The 24,601-nt window shown below is 51.1% G+C and overlaps 10 protein-coding genes across 10 annotated transcripts; 6 read left to right on the forward strand and 4 right to left on the reverse strand.

Moving 5' to 3' along the window:
* Positions 1 to 758: 758 nt before the first annotated feature.
* On the forward strand, positions 759 to 2,765 carry A1O9_06282 (uncharacterized protein; the record flags this gene model as incomplete). The annotated part of the gene is made up of 6 exons (XM_013405492.1): positions 759 to 787; positions 838 to 1,136; positions 1,197 to 1,691; positions 1,749 to 1,941; positions 1,998 to 2,177; positions 2,264 to 2,765. 6 exons carry the CDS (start codon positions 759 to 761, stop codon positions 2,763 to 2,765), a joined length of 1,698 nt encoding a protein of 565 aa, XP_013260946.1.
* Positions 2,766 to 3,284: 519 nt separating this feature from the next.
* On the reverse strand, positions 3,285 to 4,435 carry A1O9_06283 (uncharacterized protein; the record flags this gene model as incomplete). Its single annotated transcript, XM_013405493.1, has 2 exons — positions 3,285 to 3,556; positions 3,619 to 4,435. 2 exons carry the CDS (start codon positions 4,433 to 4,435, stop codon positions 3,285 to 3,287), a joined length of 1,089 nt encoding a protein of 362 aa, XP_013260947.1.
* A 499-nt stretch (positions 4,436 to 4,934) lies between these two features.
* On the forward strand, positions 4,935 to 5,827 carry A1O9_06284 (uncharacterized protein; the record flags this gene model as incomplete). Its single annotated transcript, XM_013405494.1, has 2 exons — positions 4,935 to 5,367; positions 5,436 to 5,827. 2 exons carry the CDS (start codon positions 4,935 to 4,937, stop codon positions 5,825 to 5,827), a joined length of 825 nt encoding a protein of 274 aa, XP_013260948.1.
* Positions 5,828 to 6,655: 828 nt separating this feature from the next.
* On the reverse strand, positions 6,656 to 7,726 carry A1O9_06285 (uncharacterized protein; the record flags this gene model as incomplete). Its single annotated transcript, XM_013405495.1, has 1 exon — positions 6,656 to 7,726. The coding sequence occupies one exon, from the start codon at positions 7,724 to 7,726 to the stop codon at positions 6,656 to 6,658; it is 1,071 nt and encodes a 356-aa protein (XP_013260949.1).
* Positions 7,727 to 8,094: 368 nt separating this feature from the next.
* Positions 8,095 to 9,647, reverse strand: A1O9_06286 (uncharacterized protein; the record flags this gene model as incomplete). Its single annotated transcript, XM_013405496.1, has 3 exons — positions 8,095 to 8,675; positions 8,737 to 9,122; positions 9,181 to 9,647. The coding sequence occupies 3 exons, from the start codon at positions 9,645 to 9,647 to the stop codon at positions 8,095 to 8,097; spliced, it is 1,434 nt and encodes a 477-aa protein (XP_013260950.1).
* Positions 9,648 to 10,074: 427 nt separating this feature from the next.
* A1O9_06287 (uncharacterized protein) lies at positions 10,075 to 11,109 on the forward strand (the record flags this gene model as incomplete). Its single annotated transcript, XM_013405497.1, has 1 exon — positions 10,075 to 11,109. One exon carries the CDS (start codon positions 10,075 to 10,077, stop codon positions 11,107 to 11,109), a length of 1,035 nt encoding a protein of 344 aa, XP_013260951.1.
* A 1,492-nt stretch (positions 11,110 to 12,601) lies between these two features.
* Positions 12,602 to 13,289, forward strand: A1O9_06288 (AP-1 complex subunit sigma-1; the record flags this gene model as incomplete). Its single annotated transcript, XM_013405498.1, has 4 exons — positions 12,602 to 12,612; positions 12,663 to 12,696; positions 12,763 to 12,880; positions 13,003 to 13,289. 4 exons carry the CDS (start codon positions 12,602 to 12,604, stop codon positions 13,287 to 13,289), a joined length of 450 nt encoding a protein of 149 aa, XP_013260952.1.
* A 1,223-nt stretch (positions 13,290 to 14,512) lies between these two features.
* Positions 14,513 to 15,644, forward strand: A1O9_06289 (uncharacterized protein; the record flags this gene model as incomplete). The annotated part of the gene is made up of 2 exons (XM_013405499.1): positions 14,513 to 14,539; positions 14,580 to 15,644. The coding sequence occupies 2 exons, from the start codon at positions 14,513 to 14,515 to the stop codon at positions 15,642 to 15,644; spliced, it is 1,092 nt and encodes a 363-aa protein (XP_013260953.1).
* A 653-nt stretch (positions 15,645 to 16,297) lies between these two features.
* On the forward strand, positions 16,298 to 18,345 carry A1O9_06290 (uncharacterized protein; the record flags this gene model as incomplete). The annotated part of the gene is made up of 2 exons (XM_013405500.1): positions 16,298 to 16,354; positions 16,453 to 18,345. The coding sequence occupies 2 exons, from the start codon at positions 16,298 to 16,300 to the stop codon at positions 18,343 to 18,345; spliced, it is 1,950 nt and encodes a 649-aa protein (XP_013260954.1).
* A 297-nt stretch (positions 18,346 to 18,642) lies between these two features.
* Positions 18,643 to 19,175, reverse strand: A1O9_06291 (uncharacterized protein; the record flags this gene model as incomplete). The annotated part of the gene is made up of 2 exons (XM_013405501.1): positions 18,643 to 18,935; positions 19,019 to 19,175. 2 exons carry the CDS (start codon positions 19,173 to 19,175, stop codon positions 18,643 to 18,645), a joined length of 450 nt encoding a protein of 149 aa, XP_013260955.1.
* Positions 19,176 to 24,601: the final 5,426 nt, after the last annotated feature.

Consider the following 24,601-nt stretch of genomic DNA (forward strand, 5'->3'; position numbering starts at 1 on the left):
CCACCGGTCTTACGTAGGATCAATACAGATTTCAGAGGTTTTACAGGATATCTACTTAATAGGCCTGTACATACAAGTTTCTCGCTCATTTGGCACCCCTGAAACTGGCATTCCTCAGCGTCCAACAAGTTGTTAAAATGACCCCACAAGTCGGAGTTAGAGCTCACAGGAGATTGGCTTGGAGTGTTGCGTATATCTCGGAAGCAGAGAGTAAGCAATCTTTGCTCACAGATATGGCTGGCCATTTAGTGAACCCCAACCAGCTCTGCCACGGTAGCAGTGTTGGTGTCTGTTACCGACCCCGTGTTCTCGTTAGCGAACAGCCCGAGGAATGCCTGTTGGGGGCGGCCTTTGAGCTTGCTTAGCTGGGCAAAACAAGACTCCAGGGTTTCGGGTCGCCGTAGTCCCCCGCACTTGCCCCAAGTTCGTTCCCCAGATGGTGGGACTTTGAGAGAATGTAGGTGCATCACGAGTCTTCTCTTCAACTTACACCCACCTTGTACAAAGCCTTATCCTCACCGTTAGATCGTCTCTTCGACGGGCCATGCCTGTCTAACACTCGGCCCCATTCTTCTGCAATGAGATCCTCTCAGGAAGTGTCCCAGGATGGTGACAATGAACCCCGATACAAGCGGCAGCGGACCGCCATGGCTTGTTATTCGTGTCGAAAACGAAAGACAAAATGCAATGGTACACGTCCGTCGTGCGATCTGTGCATCTCCATGGGCTTTGAATGCGCATATCCCAGGCCTCCCGCAATGTCTAGCCGGGCGACTCACGATCCTGAGTGGGTTGCAGGTTACAGAATCTTAGGAACTTAGGCTAACGGCCGAGCAGATATGTACGCCGAGTCGAAGATCGATTGGCTTCTGTCGAAGCACTGCTTGAGACTTTGGTTCCTCAACTAGCAGTGAAAAGACCGGGTTCGCAACATGTAGATGACTCGCAATATCTCGATTGCCACGTGGAATCTGGGGAGGACACGATAGCTTCCTCATTGTCACAGCGCCTATTTGCTGGCAAAGCGTCTTCAAGCAACCCTGACGGGCATTCAACAAATGCCAAAGCGGTCGACGACAAGATTGATGGCATGGGCTCAGTCGCTTTTGCCGATGAGTATGTGTCGGGTCATTTTGGTAAGTAAGAGGATGAGCGGCGCGTCCAATGATGCGTGCATTTGTTACTCACCATCACAGGTGCTACCTCATTGTTGGCTCTCTCGATTAAGATCAACCAAGCCATGAAAGAGGCTCTCGCGGAAATGGGCCAGCCGAATCTCATGCCCGACCGCGACGCAACCAACCTGATTTCTCGGCCACCTTCGCCTTCTGCGTTGGCGGGCGAAAAATCAGTGTCCCCTCCGAATTTCGAGCGACTTAATATTTTCGGATTGCCGCATCGATCACGCGTCATGCAGCTGGTAGATCGCTTTTTCAGCTCTACAGGTCTCATTTTCCCGTATATATCCAAGAAGGCAGTCTTGGTTCCCTATGCCAACATCAATTCGTCTGATTCCAGGAACATACGACAGTCATGGCTTTGCCTTATAAACACAATTATGGCCTTCGCCACCGTTCTTAGCCAGAGCGCGGAACGGAGAAAAGACGCAATGGCTGAGGCCAATTTATTCTTGCACCGAGCTCTAAAACTTCTGCCTGATGTGGCTCAACAGCCAGCAAACCTAGAGACACGTGAGTACACCCTGCCATAGCTGCTAGCACTCCCCCTTCCGCTGAATATGCGTCTAGTCCAAGCTTTACTACTCCTTACCCAGTACCTGCAGGGTTCCCAGCGGTCGATGCAGACATACAACTTCCAGAGCGTCACTACAAGAGTGGCTTTTCAACTTGGCATTCACTGCACCACCAGCAGCAGCAAAGACACAATCATTGAACGAGAAATCAAAAAGAGGTGTTGGGCCATGACATTCATTCTAGACAAGTAAAACTTCTGCCGTGTTTGACAGATGTCGGTTTGATGAGTTGCTTACGACCAAGCAGGACTTGTAGCATGACTTTTGGGCGGCCCCCTGGCATACGGAATGAATATCTTTCAATGCAGACTCTCCTACCAGTCGATGTAGATGCGGATGGCCTCGAGCCCGCAAATTCTTCGCCAAACGTGTTGAGTCTCCAAACACCTACAACAAGCACTGTGTGTTGCTTCATTGAATCAGTGTATGCCTTGTCCTTTTACTGCAACGCCATAAGGCCCATCCCCAAGTATATGAACTGATATCATTGACTCTCTATTTCTCTATTAGCAAGCTTTACGAGATTGTCGGATCTATTATCGATGACATATACCAGATGAACCTTGTGCGAGATGTCGACCTGGAATACAACATGCTTCTCGAACGAGTCATATCTCTTGAAGTCAGACTAGAAGCCTGGAAAGTTAAGCTCCCATTCCCCCTCCATATCCGAACGAGGGACGAAATTGTCCAAGACCCAGTCGACTCGTCAGAATATTCCCGGCTTAGCACCGTCCTAACGCTAAGATATCTGAGTACGCGGACTCTTTTGCATCGAGCGATCTTGACTCGCTTTCTGGACCAGAATCACCAGAGGGCAACGGCCACCGGACGGTCCGTCTTCTTGCGGTCATCGGAAAACATATCTCTAGATCTCAGCGTCTCGTCTGCCATTGAAATGATCGAGATCCACTACGCCATGTCCAAGGTCTCTCAGCGAATGCTCACCACATGGTGGTTTTCGCTCTATTACGGTAAGAATACTGTCCCTTCATTTGACATATGGCACTGAAACAGCGCCGGCTAATCGTTTTTGGCTGAGAACAGTGTTTGGCTCGGCACTTGTGATCCTCGCTGCCATGTTAGTTCAGCACTGCAGCGGCCTGCAGATCCCCTCACTACAAAGTCAGGACATGATGCCTTTGTTTCAAAACGCCCTGGACGCCCTGCAGTATCTCGGTAGCGACACGCGGATGTCTAGTCGTTGTCACAAGTACCTCCAGAGGATGATGCACGGGGTACTCTCTCTAGGTGAGAATTATATGCTCGCTGAAGCAAACAATATCTTGCATTGACTTCTCGTGTGTGATAATAAGGCGCCCAACCTGCGGAGCTGAACGAAATTTTCATCCCTAACGAGGACTTTTGCTTCGACTCTTCGATCCCCTTCCCGGAGATGTCTGACATTTCCATAATGGGCCTGGATATGGGTCAATTCATGGCTGGCAGCACTTTTTAAGAACCATTTGGATAACCATAGTCTCAAATGAACGCCTCCATGTCGCTTTGATCCAGATCCTGACCACCTTGTCTAATCGTAATCCAGCGGCAATCCAAACAGCCTGATGGCGTTGCGATAGCCAATGTCTTTCCACGTCTGGTCCGAGATCGGCACGCTTTCAAACCATTCCCGCATCTCTGCAATGGACTCGTACGGATAGTCCACCGCAAACATGATGTTTGAGATCTTAGCTTCTGCCATTAGGTTCAACAGTGCAGAGGTTCGTGGCATGCCACTCGTATTTGGAAGGATGTTATCCTGGAAATATTCTTGAAATCTCTTCTTCTTGGGACCTTGAGCCTCTGATTAAATTATTAATTTGATTGCTTGTTGCCTTGATTTATCTGTAGAGGCTGAGGCTTACCGAGATTATACATTCTGAAGGTGGTATCGGTTCTAGGTAGAATCCACGATAGCCCTTCGCCCATATGGCCTAGACAGACCTTCAATTTCGGGAAACGATCAAAGACGCCGCTGTACATAAGTCGGAGGATGTGCTCGACTGTTTCTCGCGCGAAACCATACGGCGCACCATGTAAAATGGGCATGTCGTGCAGGACCTTAAGATTACTCTGCAGTGGCACGCGAGGGTGGATGAAGATGGGCTTCTGCAATCGTTCGGAGACTTCCCACAGCGCATCGAACTGCGGATCGTCAAGGTACAGGCCTTGCGTCTCATCCGTCGTATTTGTGAAGCCATTGACCATGGCACCTACAAAACCATATTCCTGCACACATCTCTCGAGCTCGGTCGCTGCGGCCTGGCCAGTCTGAGTAGGCAGAGTCGCAAAACCGAAGAATCGGTCAGGGTGTCTTTGGCAGTAGCTCTGATACAGAAACTGGTTAGCCTTCTGGCAAAACTCCACAGCTTCTTCAACTTTGATAAATGCTTGTGCGGTCGGCTGGTTTAGCGATATGATTTGCGCGCCGATGTTGTTCGCGTCCATAACCTTGAGGCGGAGATCGATGTTGCCCAGTCTGTCCTTCAAGCCCGCGACAAAGTCGCCCTGGAAGGTTGCAAACGTGGTTGAAATCGTGGGAGTCGGGAATGGCGTGACCGCGTGCTCTTCGAGGGTGATCAGCCTCGCATTCTTGCGCACTGAGCTCACGGGAGTGAATAAGGACTCTGGTCTGCCCTCGAGACGTAGTGTACTGGCTTGAGAACCCAGAAGTTCACTCATGATAGTAGAATTGGCTGTTTCTTAGCCAAAAAAGATTACACAAAAACACAATTCTCACTTGGTGGGCAAACCCCAAGATCTCAATGCTTTCCGTAATGTCTAGCACGTGTTCTTGAGCCACCAGACACGGTGTTAGTACGACTTGAGTGGATGCTGTGACCGGAGGCCCCACTGAGGGTCCAAGGGTATATCGGAGACCTCAACCGGTGCACCCATGCTAACCGAATTCGATCCGTAATGGCCGAGTGACCTGGCTCTCTCAGGATGGAGGGAAACTAAAGTGATGCGTAAATGACCGACGGAAAGGTGAGATACCATCCTGAGCCTGAGAACGGGCCCACAGCATTCGTCCATGACCTTCTATCATCGCCGAGGGCGGGTTGAGAACAATCTGGAGGTAGATTCCAACCACTTCTGTCCATATTGGGAGAGTCGCAGCAACTCCCCGGTATGCTTGAGATTTCTGTAGAGCATTCAGGATATCCAGGCACCTTTTGTCATGTCGAAGGCTGTACAGAACCCGCCAATTAAAGTGGAGACAAAATCTCGCTCATGTAGTGCCATTTTGAAAAGCCCATATGGCATGCCCTACGAATTTACGGCAACAGATGCCCCTCAGCCATCCAGGGACGAAGCTCTGGTCCGCCTTGACTTCACCGGAGTGTGTCATGGAGACGTCTATAGCCGCGATGGCGGTGGACCGGCGCCCCAAACCCCCCTGCGGCCCTTGGTCGGGGGCCACGAAGGAGTCGGGAGAATCATGGCTCTGGGCGGCGACAAGAAGGCTTCTATGGGCTTCCAAGTTGGTGACATGGTCGGCATCGCTTGGAGGGGCGCCACTTGCGGCGAATGCGAAGCCTGCAAGCTTGGGTGTGAGAACTATTGCCCGCACCAGCAGGTGAATGGCATGCACAGGAATGGCACATTCCAGCGTGAGTAGCTCTCGCGCATGGACCTGAATTGCTGCTCAATGCCCAAGCTGACGATTGTGATACTGCAGAGATCATTGCGTTTCCTCTCAAAGAGCTCGTCCACTTACCTGACGGCATAGACCTGCCTTCAGCATGCCCGACTCTCTGCGCAGGCGTCACCGCCTACGTGTCATTGCGCAAAATGAACCCTCAGCGAGGTAGATGGTGTGTCATCAGCGGAGGTGCCGGAGGAGTTGGGCATATGGCCATACAATATGCCAAGAAGGTATTCGGGTTAAAAGTTCTTGTGATTGATGGGGGCGCTGGGGATAAAGAGCGGTTCTGCAAGCGCAAAGGCTGCGACGAGTATGTCGACTTCCACTTAGCAGGAAGTCGACTGTCGAATGAAATGCAGCGACGCATGGGTGGTGGAGCCGACTATGTGCTCATATTGAGCCCGCATCAAGCAGCGTACGAGTAAGTGTTAACTCCCAATGCACTGTTGTTTTGTGCGGCGCTCTAACTTCTTCCGCTCCAGTGCTGTTGGAGAGTACGCAGCTTTCCAAGCTCAGATCATGGCTGTGGGAATAGGAAACTGCTCGTAAGTCTCAAGATACAAATGGGTTTCTGAAGGTTCTAAGATTGGGACAGCTTCCCTCTACGGCCAATTCTGAGAAAAGGCCTCACCCTTCAGTCCAGCCAAACAGGAACGAAACAAGACATCGAAGAAGTCCTCCGGCTTACAGCCAATAGAGTCGTCACTTCGGAAATTGAAGTGATGGATTTTTTCGAGCTCAATCATGCATTGGACCAGATGAAGAGTGGACGTGTTTTGGGAAAGCTGGTGCTCGATTTGCGGCAACCAGGCAGAGCATTGTCTCCGTCGAGAGAGCAGCTTCCAGCATCTCTGTCTTGATCTTACTAATCACTCTTGGGGTCAGATGTACTGTAGATCCATTACAGATAGATGCATAGGACTACCCAGAAGTTTGAATGAATGGAAAATGGCAGAATGTACTAGAGCGGGTGATAACGATATGCCAATTTCAAAGAACCTTGCTCATTTATTGTCTAATGTCGTTATTGATCGGTTCGGCCTCGCGCTGCAGCCTCATGGCGCTTTAACCATCTTCCTAAGCAGACATTTCCTGCTCCCCCTTATTTGCTCCTTGCATTGCTGCTTATTGAGGTCGAATCCTGACACATGATATCGTGGTCAGCCTGCCTGGTTCACTGAAGTTAGTGACTGAGTCCTCCCGGTTTCAACTCTTCAAACCTCACTACTGATACACTTTGGTGCTCAAGATTTCTATCTCAAATCCAATACGATTCTCCCCAGTGCTCGACCATTCTTTAACAACTGAAAAGCATCGGCTGCCTTGTCCAGCGGCAGTACCTTCACCACAGGACGAACATCATGCTTAGCAGCAAACTCCAGTGTTTCCTGGACCTCCTTCAAGCTGCTGGCATTCACTCCAGTTACAAAGTAACCGTGTGTAATGATATCGATAACATGTAGTGGTCCTGCTAATGATTCTGGAGGGAGGCCAATACACACCAACATCCCCGCAGGCCTCAGCATTTCCGCGGCCTGTATATACGCTGTGCGGCTCCCTATCGCGACCAGCACCGCATGAGCTCCATCTCCTGTGATCCTGCGCACTGAGAGGGGGACATCTTCGGTTTTCGTGAAGTCGACGAAATGGTCAATCCCAAGCGACTCGCAGAACTCCTTCTTGTCGCCGCCGTCGATGCCCACAGTCCGGATGCCCATCTTCTTTGCGAACCGAATCCCAAGATGTCCGAGGCCTCCGCCTGCACCAATGATAACTACGCAGTCCCCCGGCCTAGCCTTACTGATCTTGAGAGCGCGGAACATTGTCACGCCCGCACAAAGTAGCGGTCCGGCTTCCTCGTCAGAAATCTCTGCTGGGATTTTTGGCGTAAAGGTTCCCGGCGAGGTGATGTACTGTTGAAAAGAGCCAGGGGTGCTATGTCCATAGAGCTTGCGCTGCCAGCAAAGGTTCTCCATGCCCTCTTGGCAGTAATTGCATTTCCCACAGACACTGCGTAGCCACTTCGTTCCGGCGCGATCCCCGACCTTCAGATTGGTCACTTTGTGCCCAACGGCAACAACCTCCCCCACGCCTTCGTGCCCGGGGGTTTTGCTATTCTCGAGCCCGAACCCCAGTTGATGCCACTCGTCGAAGGCGAAGGCGAGATCCGCATGACAGATTCCACTGTGGGTGACGCGGATAAGCACGTCTTCACCACCAAACTCGGGCACGTCAACATCTTGGATTGTTATCTGGGCCTCTCTCCCTGGATTCTCGATCACGATCGCTCGTTGCCGCTTTGGCAGAGATGCGCTTGTTGACATGCTGAGAGTGTTTGTCACCGGATATCCTTCTTGTGTTGCTTCCAGGTTTCTTTGTACGAACGCTTCTCCTTGTGAAGGCACGGAATGAATATTCTGATCGTAATATCCAGAGAGTCAAGCTGTCCATGGCTGTACGAGGTACCACGGCAGTATCGGATGCTGGGCCTTCTGCGCTCGCGTTGCGGGGCCCGATGAGCTCGGTCCGGAATTGCTATGATTCCGACTGCGAATATGCAAAAGGTGATGGGAAGCGGGAAACATGAAGAGTTCAGCCTACTGCAAGAAAAATCTGGGCACAGTAGGAGAGTTACCAGCAGAGGTGCGTTCGTCTCTAGCTAGAACCTGAGATTTCTACCATAGCTCGCCATCTAGCTGACGAGCGCAACATGCTTATTGAACATAAACTCTTCGACCCCGTAGCCACCTCCATTTGATCCCCATCCCGAACTCTTATATCCCGTCACCGGCGCGTGTGAATTGACGTACATGGTGAAAGCATTGATCTGGACTTGTCCGAAATCGAGGTCTCGGGCCATTCTCAGACCCCTAGCGTAGTCTTTAGTAAATATAGATGCGGACAAGCCGTAGTCACTCTGGCTCGCAACTTCGACGGCTTCTTCGTCAGAGGAGATTGTATAGAGCGACGCCGACGGGCCAAATCCTTCTTCTCTGCTAATTCGGGAATTCGGGTTCACGTTCGCCAGAATCGACGACTCTAGAGACGAGAGGCCTGTGAGCATATTCCCTCCAATCAGGATCTCTGCACCTTCGGAGAGCGCGGCATCGATTAAGTCGTGCGCACGTTGCGCCCCATCGGCCGTAACAGCGTGCCCTGCTGAAGGTTGGGCTTTCATAGCCTCTCTGAGTTCTTTGGCGAAAGCGTCCTTGACCTTTTCGTGTACTAAAATACGCTCAGTGCCAAAGCATACTTGGCCGTGATGAGCCAGGGCTAGAGAAAGAGACCATGTTTAGTGGTATCCTAGGATCAAATTTGTAGTGGCATAACTTACCACCTCGCACACAACATTCCGCGGCAAGTTCTAAGTCTGCGTCTTCGAGTACAATTGCTGGGCTTTGGTCGCCCAGCTCCATGAGTATCGGCTTCAGGTATCTGGCAGCTACAACGCCGATAAGCTTTCCAACACTAGCACTGCCTACGAACTCGATTTTTCGGAGAGCAGGATGGCTGATAACGGCTTCTGTGATCTGCGCAGCTTCTTTTCGTGAGCATTGAATCTGGTTGATCACGCCAGGCGGGAGTCCGGCCTCTTCAAAGGCCTCCAGGATAAGTTGGTGTGACCATGGAGAGAGTTCTGAGGCCTTTAGAACCACGGTACAGCCTGCCGCTAAGGCCGCGCTGATTCCTCGCAATGCAAGGATCATCGGCGCGTTCCACCTAGGGACAATCTCACTGTCAGTGCCTTTTTGTAGATATTAATTTGATATCAACCTACGGGGGTATGACCATCACAACTCCCACGGGCTCCTTGAAGATTAATGAAGTATGCGCACTGTTGTCCGTTGGTGGAATGCTGCCACACACTCTCATCGCAGTGGCGGCGTTTTGCCTGATACTGGTAGCTGCGAACGAGCAGTCAAAGACAGGCCACGCCGGATCGCAGCTCGTCTCGGCTGTCTCGCGCCTCACAGCCTCCTCGGTCTTGTTGACGACGATATCAGCTGCCTTGTTTAGGATGTCTCGCCGCTGGGTGACGGAGACTTTCTTCCACGACTTAAATGCATCGGCAGCGGCCTCCACCGCATTAATTGCGACCTCTACCGTAGCACTTTGAGCATAATGCGCAATATCTCCAGTCTTACCCTCGATCACTGCAAAGTTCTGAGAGTCGGGGAGCGAGACCGGTTTCCCCCTAATAATGCAAGGAACCACCAAGCCTGTCCTAGCCTGTTTTTGGATCATCTTAATCAGCCTCGTTGTTGCTTGCAATAATGAACTGACGCATCAATTCATAGCTCTGTCAATCTTAAAAGAGCTTGAAAGAACTAGTATTGGTGTTAGCACAGCTTGGGTACAATCGTGATACACTGTGAATCCGGCCAATGGGCATGTTGCGGATATTGCGGAGACCATCCGAGTGGCTCGGTGCGATCTTTGACGCGAGCCCCGTTCAAATTCGAGAAGAATGAACGACGCGCAGAAATTTGTGTGGGTGTCTCGGGCAACTCCTCCGTATGCCTTGAGTCCGGTTCCAAGACCCGATGTATGACAAAAGGTATCTCCACAACCAGGAAACTGACCGAGTGCGATGCTTAGAGCATGATACCTTGTACCGTCGCAATTCAAGTAAATATGCAACCATCATTGAAGGCGCGGAGGACCTTATACCATGAACTCCATTCCGTTGACCTTTGCGAGCGGCCTGTATGACCGTATGGTCCCGTTGGCGCGAGGCCAGGTTAGATGTCCTGGCATAGCAGTAAATTTCATCGACATCCCTCATCCGCGCGAGATATTTGACCGGATGATGAGCGCAGGCGAGTTCGACGCTTCGGAGCTCTCAAGCTCTGAGTACATCTCAAATTATGCTGCTGGCGACCGTTCATTCGTTGCACTGCCTGTGTTCCCCTCACGCGCTTTCAGACATAGCTGTATCTATGTCAATACGAAGGCGATCAGACAGCCGAGCGACCTGAGCGGGAAACGTGTGGGCATCCCTTTGTATACGATGACCGCCGCCGTCTGGATCAGAGGTCTCTTGCAACACGAGTACGGGGTAGACATTGACAGTATCGTATGGACTGAAGGCGACGTGGAAAAGCCCGGTGTTTATGGATCGCCATCGGCTCTACCACCAGTGAAAAAGCTGAAAATCGAGCGAAACACGTCATCCAAGTCGCTCAGTCAGATGCTGGAAGATGGAGAGCTGGATGCGCTTATCAGTCCGGACAAACCATCTTCCATGGCTCGGTCAGCGCATCTCCAACGCTTGTTTCCGGACTTCAAGCAGGTTGAGATTGCATATTTCAAAAATACTGGCCTATTTCCAATCATGCATCTGGTTGTCATACGGAGGGACTATTATGAGCGATATCGCTTTGCAGCAACATCGCTTTTCCGCGCTTTGGATGAATCGAAAGCCACTGCACGGAAGGGATTGGTGTACACAGGTACATTGAGGTATATGGTACCGTGGCTCCTGGCCGATGTTGAAGAAATGGAGGAGATTTTCAACGGCGACTGCTGGCCATATGGGCTGGAGCCGAATAGGAAGACACTAGAAACTCTCGTTCAGTATCTGGCCGAACAAGGGATGATCCAGGAAGTTGTAAAAGTGGATGACTTGTTCGTCCCAATCAAAGCGAGCTCTGAATGGAAGGACAACGACAGTGGAATGGGAGGCCTTGTTGCTGACGAAACGTAGCATCAGGAGCAAACGGCTTTGTTTGAGAAGGCGACGTTCGGTGGGCCAGTTCCAGGTTTCTGACTTCAATAAGTCCTACTGGGTAGCATTAACAACACAGAGAACGTCGTAGTCTAGTCTAATGTTATGAATTGCCAATGTCATCTCAGTGTTGATCCTGAGTCTGGAAATAGGTGGACTGGTGATGTTTGCGGATGAGAAGCTAGCCAGTGCCAGATATTCATCGTTGTAATCCAGAGGAAGCTCAATGGAGATATTAGAATCGTCGAGCCCAAAAGGGTCCTCCCAAAGCTGAAGAGCTATTGCGGTCGAGGACGTAAGCTTCCAAAGAGATTCACCGCCTCAATTATTCCTCTACGGGGACATGTGAGAGGTTACAAAGCTTCTTGCATCTTCAATTCCAGACAAATTTTGAGACGGGTTTGACCAAGCTGCCGTACCGAGCAGCCTGGCAAAGGATTAGCACGCAGAAAAAACATCGAGCAAAGTTTGAATTACCAATCAAATGGAATGTCCCGAACCTTGCGATCAAGATGAAGTCTTGAATCTCTTGAAGAGTGTCAAAGCCGAAACCTGCAGGCGAGAGTGCCAGCAGAGCTGCTCTGAAATATCCAAAGTTTGTCATCCTGGCCCTTAGAGTAAAGCGTAACACATGCTAGAGCAAAACACATATTTAGCGTGAACAAGCTCATGTCGAAACCTTTCCGAAGTACTCGATATGGCGACGTTGTCATGTTCGAGTAGATCAACGATCTTTTTAAACGTGGTCCAGAGAGATGATGGAATATTGTAAGTGGAATCCACCAAAGCCGGGAGAAGCCATCAGTAGATGCCTGTGTCCAGACCCAAACAACAGCACACGAGGGACTTTCGTGAAAGGCATCGATCGAGTTCTCATCAATTCGTCACCAGCTCCGCAGACCAAATCTCAATTGATCGAAGACTCACTACTCATCGCGAAGACGCTTTCCCTCCGTGCGAGAGGGCAGCGAATGCGGAGGCACCTAGGCAATTCTGGGCTTCGTTGAGTTACCAGCAAGAATACTATGGGAGCTTTTATTGGCAGAACTATTGTCGATTGAGCATATAACGTAGTTCATGAAACTTGTATCCTTGTCAGTGAAGTCACGAAAGGCGAGGGAAGGACTGGGCCATATTCGATTCCATTTTCTTCGCTAACAAATCTTGGTGTCGAGGTTTCGGTTTGCAGAATGAACGATGATGACTGTACCTCAGAGTCTGATGGGAGAATTTCTTTTACTATATACTCGCCCCGCATATAAATACTAGGCCGGGTCATTCCCTGGCCCGTGGACTTATTGCAGTGGGGGACAAATGTTCGGGCGGATAAACTACGGAGTGCGCAAAGGGAGTTATGATCTGCCCTAGATATGGCGCCTTGGCTTCTTGACCCTCTCTCGCTAATCATTTTCATATTTGAGAGTGACCGATTTCGTTCAAAGTGGCTCGTACTCAGTGCCAACAATGCAAGATGCCTATTAAGTAGGAACACCATTAGTGAAAGTACTGTACCCATTCTGACGTCTGTACAGTTATCTCATTTTGCTGTCCAGGCAGGGCAAAGTGGTATGCTGCATCCGAATACTTTGTCGCCCACCCTGCTTCTCTCGCTAACCTCAATCTCATTCACAGAGACTTGCAAAATGGTTCACTACTCTCTCACCCAAAGAGAAGGCCAAAATCATTAAGGATGTCTCTCAACTCGTTCTCTCCCGGCGGACACGAATGTGCAATTTTCTTGAATACAAGGGTGTGCCACTTATTCACTTCTGTTCATCGATTCCTCCTGCACCGCAGCCCTGGAAACCCTCCCTTCATTTTACCTGCATTCTAGATCATGTAATGTTGTCACTAACACACCTACTTCATCAGACAGCAAAGTAGTCTATCGCCGTTATGCCTCTCTCTTCTTCATCGCAGGCTGCGCCTCCACCGACAATGAATTGATCACCCTCGAGATTGTCCATCGTTACGTCGAACAGATGGATAAATACTATGGCAATGTGTGCGAACTTGATATCATATTCAACTTCCAAAAAGCCTACTTTATCCTGGATGAACTTCTTCTGGCAGGGGAGATGCAGGAAAGCAGCAAAAAAAATGTCCTACGCTGCATAAGTCAAGAGGACAGTCTTGAGGATATGGAGGTAAGTGAATGAGATATCCCACATGCCCTCCTTGTCGCACTCTTGCCTCCGCTCGCATCGATCTGCGTGACCAGAACAGTTCCAAATTTGCCTCTGTAAGCTTGCTTGCCGTCCCTTTCCGTCAAGTCGCATTCATCATTGACCCGCTCATAAAATCAAACTAATGATGGTTGCTGCTTTATCCAGGTCGAGGAAGACGTTACGAAGATCATGTAGAACATGATGGAACCGAGTTTTCGGGCAGTTTCGGCAACGGCAACGCTAAATGGCTTCTTCGCTTGATGCCTCTCTATCGTGACGCCCAGTGCAACATGCTGTGAATTATGCTCAGACGACAAACCCTCTTCGCAAAAAGATTGCAGTATGAATCAATTAACCTTTGATATGCGTGCAGGTTACCGAAACGAATCTGAAAGAGAGCGGTTTGCTGTAAACGAGCTCGCTTTGCTGGTGGGTCTTGTGTAAGTGAAGAGCAACGAAGGTCCGGAGTTGAAGGAAGATACCCTTTCCTCGTCATTATTATCATGCGCAGCGAACGAACCATGTACAGTGTATCAGGATGATGAAATAATCAAGCATCTTTCATGACCATCAAACTGTTTGCTGGCTGACCTGGACAGCTAGTCACCGAACGTGGCGCCTTCAGACCTTCTATTGCACAGATCAGAGTAAGAGAGCCCTTTGAAATGGCGCAAACTTTTTCCCACCACTACAGATCACCGATTGAGACATTGTGTGTGAGTATGAAGCCATTGTCGTTGCTTACTTGTTACTCGTGCAAGCGTTCATGTGCCTATTGGTCGACCACCCTACGCAATCTATCACGTGATGCGGCCTTCCGCAGTCGCAACTTCAACTTCCCACCTCCGCTTCATTGTCCAACCTCAGCCATCATCCTCATCGTTCATCATCAGCACGATATGGGATTCCATCAAATATACATTACCTGCTAGACGTCTATCGTCTAGCTATTCGAATTGCCCAAGAGCTGTCTCTGCAGCCAGCCTTGATATCTCTCGGTCCGCGATCGCTTAGCTCACTCAGGTGCCTATACCACCACATTCCATCATCCACCAGCCATTCCTACACGCGAAGCCTGCCACCGTATCAATTTGGTCGCGTTTATTGCTCTAGGCCAGATTACGCAGTGTCGAGCCCAATTCTCCAGTGTCCTGACTGTGTCTTCTCCAATGTCCTGCAAGTGAGACAGAGACGCCGAATTGAACACAGTCATCATGAAGGTAGAACTCGGTCCCTTCAAAGTTAGATGTTAATCCATCACCGCTGACACAGTTTTATTAGTTCGTACCGATTCGTGAGTTCGATGCCGTTAACTCCGCGCTCAACTTCTCTACGCCCGATCTATATGTCATGGGAGGGTGCGACTTATACACGACCAAGGCGGCAGGCGGAGATAAGAAACTATACAAGAACATTGAAAATGGGTTGGAACAACAGTACAAATCGAATTTACAATTCTCGAATTCCCTCTCCCCTCCGCAAGCACATCTCATGGCCTCCAGCCTCAATCTGAGTCGGAGTAGTCCTTTTGGCAACTTGGGAATTATCAGCTCCAGAAGAACATACGCATACCTCATTGCCACCCTCAACGCCAGCCATCCAGATTACGATTTCTCGCACGTCCTTAGGCCAACCGATTTCAAACGGGAAAAGAGTCTCAGAGCCGTCATGAACAACCTTGATACCACTCTCTATAACTTGAGGCCGCGAGCCTTCAACCCTCTGTTTGCTGGGCCCGGTGGCATTATGGACGCCAACGGTCCACCATCAATCCAGACTTTGTGGGGCCCGGGGATGTGGAGATTGATCGACAACCAGATGAGCCTGAGGGACTGCACTATCTATCGATATGCTCCCGAAGATTATGATCCATTTGAAGATGATGATGAAGGCTCCATATGGTCAATGAACTACTTCTTCTTTAACAAAACAAGAAAACGAGTATGCTACCTCTATCTTCGAGGCGTTAGCATCCTGTCGGTGGGTGCGAATGATGGTCTGCGGACTCCAATCAGATCAAAGAGGTTCGCAGAGGACGAGTCAGACGGCTGGATGACACCTGATATGGGTGCCCGGAAGAGAGCGAAGTATTGGCTCGGCGACCGAGAAGGAATCGAAGTCATCGACCATGAGGACACAGAAATGGCTTCAGTGGAGAATCCAACTGGTGAGGGCATTCCAGAACCAAGAAGTGACGATGAGCACTTCTCACCTCCCATGCGACCAGTGGTTGATGAGAACGATAACTACGTTCTCAGTGATGAAGAGGTGAGGAGTGCTCGCAGCGCCAGCAAGAGTACTGCTAGGGGCATGAGTGAAGAGATTGTTGGTCCCATTGAGGTTTGAAGAAACCCGTCAGGGATTTCTCATAATGACCCACGGGATACTGCATAATGCCGGCGTTGGGATGATATGATGGGGGAGGAACTGTTCTAATTCATTCAGGGTGTATTACTAATGATACCCAGAATGTTACCGGCGTTTCGAGAGCCTGTGGGAGCGGCTCTACGACTTCGCTTGAATACCATTTGGTCACAACTTGCAGCGCTGTGTTTTTGGTTGGATGGTGTTATGAGTAGGACATATGGATCAGGAGGTTGGCACCGGGGCATGGATAGGTGAAAGGGCCCAATATGCAGGTCCTCCCTTACACTGGCCTGTGGGCAGACTGCTGCTCATATATCATCCGTATGATGACCGTCGAAAGTGATTTATCCTTTCTAGCCTCTGTACACTTTCTAATCTTATCGCGACCTTTTCTTCGACATCGAGATCGTCGCTGGCATGTGCTCTGCGCATCATCTGCTTCGTCTATTGTACTCGTAGATGGACCATCCCCTGAACAAGGACACGTATTCCGATTGGCTGAGTACTGGACTCGAACCACGACCTCACCCATTTATCTACGAATATCTTCCCAACAACGGGCCTCACAACAGCTTTTTCCCTTGTATGATCTATCCTTTCGACCAAACCGCGACGGTTTTATAATTCTCACAATGGGCGAAAAAGAAGACAAGGAAAAAGCCGAGAAGCTTGCGGCTGCAAAGAAGAGAGTACGCAATTCCTAGTCTATTCCTCCTTACAGGGAATTCAACAATCCGTAGACACTAGAACTGAGGAAAAAGATACTAATCTCTCCCTTCCCGCATAGGTCGCACAACTTCAGAAGAAGAAGAAAGCCGCATCCGCAGGCGGAGGGGCGAGTGCTGGAGAGAAGTCAAGCAAGAACAAAGCGAAGAAGGACGACGCAGCCGTAGCAGCGAAAGAAGATGAGCAGGACGCTGCCGACGCTGATATTGAAGACCCGATTGAAAGCGAAGAGAAGAAACCTGCAGAGGAGGACACGTCCGCCACCGCAGGTGAAGCCCAGGATGCGGATGAAGCGACATTCAACGATGTGATTAAGGCTGCGGGCACGGCAGGGAACGCCAGTCCGGACGCGGTCGAATCCCCGGCGACGATATCTCCTCCCTCAGATCAACAGTTGCCTTCCTCATCTTCTACGACTACTACGAGAGGCCCGCGCCACTCGGCCCGCCAACCCAGCGTCAGCCTGCAAAGCAAGATCCGCAGTACGAGCTTCCGAGACAATGGACCTCTGAGTCCCGCGCTCGTGACGCCGAGTGGGCTTTCACGCCCTGAGGAGCTGGAACGCGAGAATAAGCGGCTTGCCAGAGAGGCAGAGGAGCATGAGAAGAGATGGCGCAGGGTGGAGGAGGAGCTGGAGGAGCTGCGAGAGCAGAATGCTGAGAGGTCTGTCTCAGGCGGTACTGGCACCGGTGGTAGCGCAGCTGCTGATCAAGGAGAAATTCAACGGCTGAGGACGGAGGTTGAGACACTACGGCGCAAAACTAGCACAACAGCGAGGAGGGGGAGCAGCACCGCAGGCGAGGATGTGGAGAACCTGAGGATGGAGCTCGAAAACAAGGATTCCACGATTGCCGACATGCAGCTTGAGATTTCGCGACTGCGAGGCCAGCTGTCGAGCCAGACGGAAGGCTGTGAGACGCACGGAGAACAGATCTCGGCACTACAGACGTCGCTGTCAACTGCAGAGGGCAAGCTACGACACGCGGAGATGGAGCTGGCAGACACGAAAAAGGCACTATCAAAGGCCAGCGAGAAGGCGGTCCTAGACGGCACAGAACGGACAAGCAAAGACACGAAAATCCGCACCCTGGAACGCGAGCTCCAGGAGGCCATTGTCAAACGCGACGAAGTGGTGAAGAAAGCAGAGCAGCTTGACAAGAAAGTCGAAGCGATGAACAAACTCCACCGCGAAGCGGAAGCACGTAACGCATCCAAGCTCGCCGCGTCCGAAGCCTCAGCCAGAGAACTCCCCACCCTGCGCGCGAAGCTCGAAAAGCTCGACTCGGAGAACTCGCGGCTGCGCGAGAAACACAAGCGCGTGATGAGCGGCGGCGGGGGGGATGAAGGATTGGACGAGCTCGAGGACGAAGAGCGGCAGAAGCTTGAGAAGAAGATCCGCGAGCTCGAAGCGCAGGTCTTCGACTTGCAGCGCGGCGTGTGGAGGGACAAGCGGATCCAGATGCAGCCGCGCGGCGACGACGGCGGGTCACGCACCTCGCTGGATCCCGCGGGAGAGGACTTCGACGATGTCGATTTGTCTGGCTCTGGCAATGCAAGTCGACGACGCAGCTCCGGCAACCTGCTACACTCGCACTCTCAGCCTCGCCACTCGGGCTTCACGCAGGTCATCAACTCCGGCCTCGCCGCCTTCCGCGCCAGCACCGCCTCGCCAGACTCCCACCAGCAGAATCAGCATCAGCATCAGCATCAGAATCGCCCTCGAAACGACTCCCTCCTCCAAGAATTCGACGACGACCTCGGCGACGGCGCCTTCGATGAGAATGCGTTCGCGCAAGCGCAGAGAGAAGAGGAGGCCCGCAAGATGGTCGAGCATGTCAGAGAGGTCAAGCGCGGCCTGAAGGCCTGGGTCGGTTGGCGGTTGGATCTCGTCGATGCGCGCGCTGCCGCTGGTGGTGGTGGGGTCGGCGGCTTTGGTGAGGTTTTTGATGTTTGAGTACCTTTAGCCTTGTGTTTGAGAATGTTATATTAGTTATCCTAGGCAGGTGGCTACGTGGCTAGGTAGCCCTGGCTATTACGATTCTTGTATCCATACTGGAATTTTCTGCCGTGAGGAGATCCAAAATGCTTTGGGTTCTCTCTTATATCTTTATATGGTTGTGATATAGGCGTTCAGCTAATATATGGAGGAAAGAATCAAGGGATGGATGGGTGTTCTGGCATTCCAGGCAAACGGGACACGAATGGTTTGTCCATGATACGAACTCATTGTTGACCTCAACAAAGCTACTCTCTATTTACTTTCCTTGACTATTGCCGCGAGTGTCTTCTCATACTCCTCGACCTCTTTGGCGCCGACAAGAGTGATATCTCTTCTCTTACCTTCAAAGACGATGGTTGGCACACTATCCACACCATTGCCGGCCTGTTCACGGACCAAATTCTTGACGTCGATGAGACCGTCATTCTTGTCCTCGATGAACGCTTTTGCCTCATCCTCTGGGATCCCCGCGTCCGTGGTGGCTTTCAAAAGTGTCTCGTCTGTAGAGGGATGTTTCTCGTTTTGGAAATATTGCGAGTATAGAGCTGCAGGCAAAAAAAAGAATGAGTTATGCATGCAAAACCGCATTCCCGGTGCCCCCGGGCCGGACTTGAATACGGTATCTTACAGAGAACGATCTTGTCGGCCACCTCGGGGCCTTTCTCTTCTTGGAAATGCTGGATGACCCGGTGTGCATCCATGGTATTTCCAACGGTCCCGCCGAATTTAAAATCGATGCCGGCACTTACTCCGTAGGCAGTCATCAGGGTGACGTACATCTTCATCTTGTCTTCGGAATCGCCATATTTTGATCTCTTATACCATTGGTATTTGTCTTCGCCCTCTTTGGAAGCCTCAGGGTAAAGCTGATACGGATAATACTTGATAGTGAAATTCACATCTTTGGCCTGATCGCTCTGCCGGAAACGACGAAGGGCTAAAAGTGAGCATAGCTGTCAGAATTGTTGATCGGAACGGCATTGACGGTGACAACAAGAGGTCTTAGATAGCCGCTGCGTCTCAATTGAAATGCAGGTCAAAGACCAACCTTCATCAAGTCTGCAAATGCCAGTGGGCCGACCACGTTAGCGAGCGAGCTGCACAAGTTCTCTGCATCTTCTCGACCAGATTTTTAGCACACCTCTTCTTCGCAAGGTATGTCCTGTGCCGCTGTCAGTGACGTCTGAGCGGTACAACGAGAGTAGAATGCTGGGATCTGGGGCAATCAATGTCTTACCAAGGACAAATGGTGTCCAAAGTGAAAGCAATCTGCGAATCGTACGTCATTTTTTCGGCTGTGTCTGGAATAAAGGCAACTACTACCCGGCCGATTCCCACAGACGGTCAGGTCAGGGATCAGGAGAAGGTTGATGGATGGTTGGATTTCAACTACAACTTTACAGGTCGAAAACGAATGGCAGCCTGAGTACAGAGCGGACTTGCCTTGGAGTGATGAAAAGTTCTAGGATGAGTGCGAGGTAGCGATGACACTGTTGATTGATTGACTTTTGACGGGCAGCCCACAGCTGGGTGGTGTTTGTTGTTCTCCTCATCACCAAGCAGAGGAAAGAAGAACCCCGCTGGGTGCCCACGCCTGCCGATTATGATTACTATACGAAAGACTACACATGTGACATGGACATGTGATTTTGCCATTTGAGCGGTGTGGAGACACCTCCCAGAGGGCAGGCACACGTAAATCACACGTCTTTGCCGGGGAGGGAAGCCACGGCCAGGCGCCCCCCAAACATCAAGAACGAGTGCAACGTCCGCCTCGAAGTCCTTTGCAATTCACGAGTCGAGCCAACCAGCCAACCAGCCAGCTTTTGAGCTTTGAACGCTCCATGGTCATCGTCCATGCAGTCTACTCTCTCCCACCACCTGCCAGGAATAAGGTCTAAGGGGTCTGGGGCCCTTCTTTGATCCCCAACCAGAAGGCTGGGTTTGTTTATTGGCTGGGCTACCGAGCGGTCAGCCTCCTGATCGCCGACAGCCACAAGCCACTTGGTGGCAGAGGCAGTCGGAAGCCTCTTGAACAGATCCAGGCACAATGGCTAAGGGCCCAAGTGAGCCCCGTTGTATCCTTCAGCACGGGGTCCGTCCCCCTGCATCATCGCGCTGCCAATCGAGCATATCCAGCCGGCAATGGACCTCTTGGCGAGGTTGGTGCCGTTTCACCATATATCCACCTCCAATGTACTGCCGCCACAGGGAATAACAGCCTTTCCCCCGCCAGCGTTATTCATTGCGGGAACTGTGGTCAGTCCAGTCTGTGCATTGTCCACCGTGAGCCCCCAGGTCCTAGGAATCCCCTGAGCCGTGCGTGGTTCCAGCCTTTCCCTACCCTGCTCGGTACGATCTGGTTACCCACTTTATGCATCTATCCTAGTTAAACCTGGCCTGAACTCCTATTCTGACCACTCCACTCTTGAAAACCTCAGCAAACAGTTGACGCTTGGAGACGCTGACATGGTCAACAGTGCACATTCGTTGACTGACCTGCCACTTCGGTCTGCAAACTAACGTACGACCAGACCTCAAAGATGGATATCAGTCACACCCGCCGTACATGACGTCCTGTCCCCCTAATGGGTATTTGAAGTCCTTTCCCTCGCGCTTTGTTTTGTGTTCATATCTTCCTCATCCCTCGCTATCAGATCGTTCACTACAGAGTACTCTGAGCCTTTCGTTCAAAATCAAGGTCTCCATACTTACAGGACCTTCAGTCACATCTTAATACTCAATACGCCTCGCTAATTCACATCATCAACCACAACCAACATTATTATCACCATGAAGTCTACTATCATTCTTGCTTTGGCAGCCATGGCCGGTGCTGCCCCTGGCGGCGGTGGCTCTGGCGGTGGTCGAGGAGGCGGCTTCGGTGGCGGCTCTGGCGGACATGGTGGCAATGACGGTTTTGGTGGTCGTGGCGGTCAAGGAGGCTCTCCAGGAGTGGGTGGTGGCAGCGGTGGTAGCAATGGCTGGAGCGACTGGCAAGGTAGCCAGTATGGTGGAAATGGTGAGCATTCTTGGAGCGATTGGCAACCGGAATCATCATCGACTCTTTCCCCTACACCTGCACCTATCCCAGTCACAACAACACCCCCTCCGCCCCCTCCCCCAGCTCCGACAACGACCATTTGCACGACGACATCCATTCCTCCTCCCCCTCCAGCCCCTCAACCTATTCCAGTTGAAGAGACAAGTCATTCTTGGGCCGATTGGCCATCCTCGAGCTCATCCATTCCATCACCACCTCCCCCAGCTCCGATCCAGACTTCAACCACTGACACTCCTCCCCCACCAGCTCCTGAAACTACTCACTGGGGCGATTGGTCATCCGCTGAACCTGTCCCGGTTCCATCTACTTCAATTGCACCTGTCCCGGTAGTGTCTACGTCTACCGAGTGGTCTGAGTGGTTGACCTCTGTTGAGCCGGCCCCTGCTCCAGTTGAGACTTCATCTCACCATTGGGAGGACTGGAGTAGTGTCACTCCGGTGCCTGTGACAACGGCGCCTCCACCTCCAGTTACTAGTTCTCCGCCACCACCGGCTCCGGCTCCGGTGACATCTACTCCTTCCCCAGCACCTCCAGCGCCAGCCCCAACCACTTTCACGCCATCCAGCTCTGTCCCGGTTGCACCGGTTGCCAGCACTTTCACTGGAGGAGCTCCTCTTCCTACTGGTGCCGTCAAGTTTGCCGGGGCTGCTGCTGTTATTATGGTTGCTGCAATCCTATAAAAATGGATCGAGCCTTTTTCAACATTTCGAATTACTTGGATTTCGATTTCAATTCATCTATTTCCCATGGACTTGGAAGAGAGACGCACCCTCCCTTGGAAATCTTTTTACAGCACAAGCAATTTACACCTAATGACGTGAAATGAACATTCGACGAAGAATAAAGGAACTCATGATCACTCCTTTAGCATGAGAGCATTCCTCCTCACTGCGTCACCTGAAGAAGTGGCTCATGGGCAGGGAACATTTGGGCAAGGGCATCGGGGGAGGGGGAGGAGACCATTAAAAGGACACCAAAAGAATTTGAGGTTGGGGGTTCTGGTCTACTCGTTTTTGAGAATGACAAAATTGTATGATATATATAGAAGACGGTGACCCTATTTTGGACACAGCAATGGATATATTGCCAAAAGATCAAACATACAGCATTGGAAGTAAGAGTACGTGATACACTCCGTGAGCGTGAGCGGCGTCATCATTGCTAGCTTATTAGATAGTTCAGTGATTACTAGGAGGCAGTTTGCCTGCCTACGACAACATCCAAGTGCCAAAAAACAATGAAAAATCAACCATCTCGGCTCCCCCAGATCTTAAATGTTCTGAGTGTGCTACCGTCTTCTATCGGCTTCTTCAAGTTCCATATCCAACCAGCGAGTGTTTACAATGTCTCACCCTCCAGTCATTCAGTCAGATCAGGCGTACGACATGCTTGACGTTTGCTTCGCATTTGCCTTTGATGCCAGTATGTGCATGTATGTATGTCTCACACCATTCCGGCGGCTCGTGGCACAGGAAGCGAAGTCCTGGTACCGAGTGCGGAAGTGCCAAAATGCTGTGCTCCCTCGCATGCTTGCAATGCATATGAGCGCATCGAGGATCCTCGCAGGGGATATAGGACCAAGGGTAGTTGACGCCAGGGCTAATACGAGTAAGCTAGGACCCCGGGGAGCCAAGGCAGCTAACGTTGGTTAGTTGATAGGGGAACCCCGTCCCTATCGCGGTATCGACAAGCTGCCGAGTATCGATAACTTGCGGATGAGGGATTCTCGCAGTATGTATTGTACTACGGAGTACATACGGGTCCGGAGTACTCTATGGCGCCATTGATTGATTGCCCGACCACGCCATGGGCCTTGGCACATCTGTATTTGGGCTTGCCTCTACCGAGGAGTATCTTGGGCAGCATCAGCTACCTTCGATAAACGACACCAAATGCCACGAGCGTGCTGCCGAGGCTTTGACAGATTAAGAAAAGAGAGTGAGTGAGTACCTACCTTTTTCCTCTCCTGCACATGTGAGACCTCACGACTACTTGACACAGTCCTTTCATTAGCATTAGGTAAGGCAGCTGAGCTTGTTGTGCATCACGAATAATAGAAGGGACTCGGACTGGTAAAATGTCCGCTGTGGTCCGTTCTGCTGATCACAGTCAGATGTAATTTCCATGATCTGCGAGCGAGTCCAGATGGATCTCGATCCGTGGATCTACGAATCAACCAATGTACTACAGAGTCCATGCGACATACGGATCCTCCGTACTTGCTTCCTTCCTACCAAGACCAGTCTGTAGCCTCCAGCACGGCGTGTGCGTACAAGAGGGGGGAAATATTCGGGGAACGTGATGGTGATGGTGGTGGAGAGCTACTGTTCATATGTCTGTCAACCTTGAAATAAGGTAGTTTCAAGATGAGTCTTGAAACACGCCTCTCTTCCCCCCTGACGTGAAGGATAGTTCCCCACAATAAATCAATACACACTGAGGTTGAATAGTTCACATGCATTTGCGAGGTCCTCATGCGAGGGCGAGCCTCGCGTATTCCATGCTCTCTCGGTTGGTCAATAATATGCAACTAGCTAAAGCCTGTACGTACTCGCCCTGCCCAAGGCGTTGGTGCACGCGCAGATTGGCGGTCCTCGTTGGATATGGAAGATGACAATTGAACGCACGGTTATCCCTTGATTTGATTCCTTGCTCAGCAACATCGTATCATCTACGTGATGCCTGATGCATACGTCTCCGCCGCCCTTCCAGAGCACGTCGGAATTGCCCTCCAGAAACCGCCCTTTGAGTGGCATGTGGCAGGGAAAAGTCTGATCGGGAAAAGCAGCGCTCGGCGGCGAAAAACAAGAAGAAAAAGGGGACCGACGGACCCTGGTTTGCTGAGCTTACCGACGAAGCCTAGCTTCTGGGACTAACCAGAAAACCAAGGCTCTTCCTCCCACGTGGAGAATCTTGAGGCGCCCAGCAAAGGGATTACCCCGAGATGGGATCGACGAATGTTACTGAATCAGGTATCCTTCCCGGCGCGTTTTGGTCGTGGTCACCATCAGGCCACTCCGGTGGAAAGCTCTTCACTACCCAGGTAGATACTTACTGCAGTAGTGCGGATAGTTAGCAGCTATGGACTGCAGGACGGTGTTCGCCTGATACGGTTGATCTAACTGGACCCTGAAACTTGTGTGGAAA

Source organism: Exophiala aquamarina (assembly GCF_000709125.1).
Source record: "Exophiala aquamarina CBS 119918 chromosome Unknown aczIA-supercont1.4, whole genome shotgun sequence".
Taxonomy (NCBI): Eukaryota; Fungi; Ascomycota; class Eurotiomycetes; order Chaetothyriales; family Herpotrichiellaceae; genus Exophiala; species Exophiala aquamarina.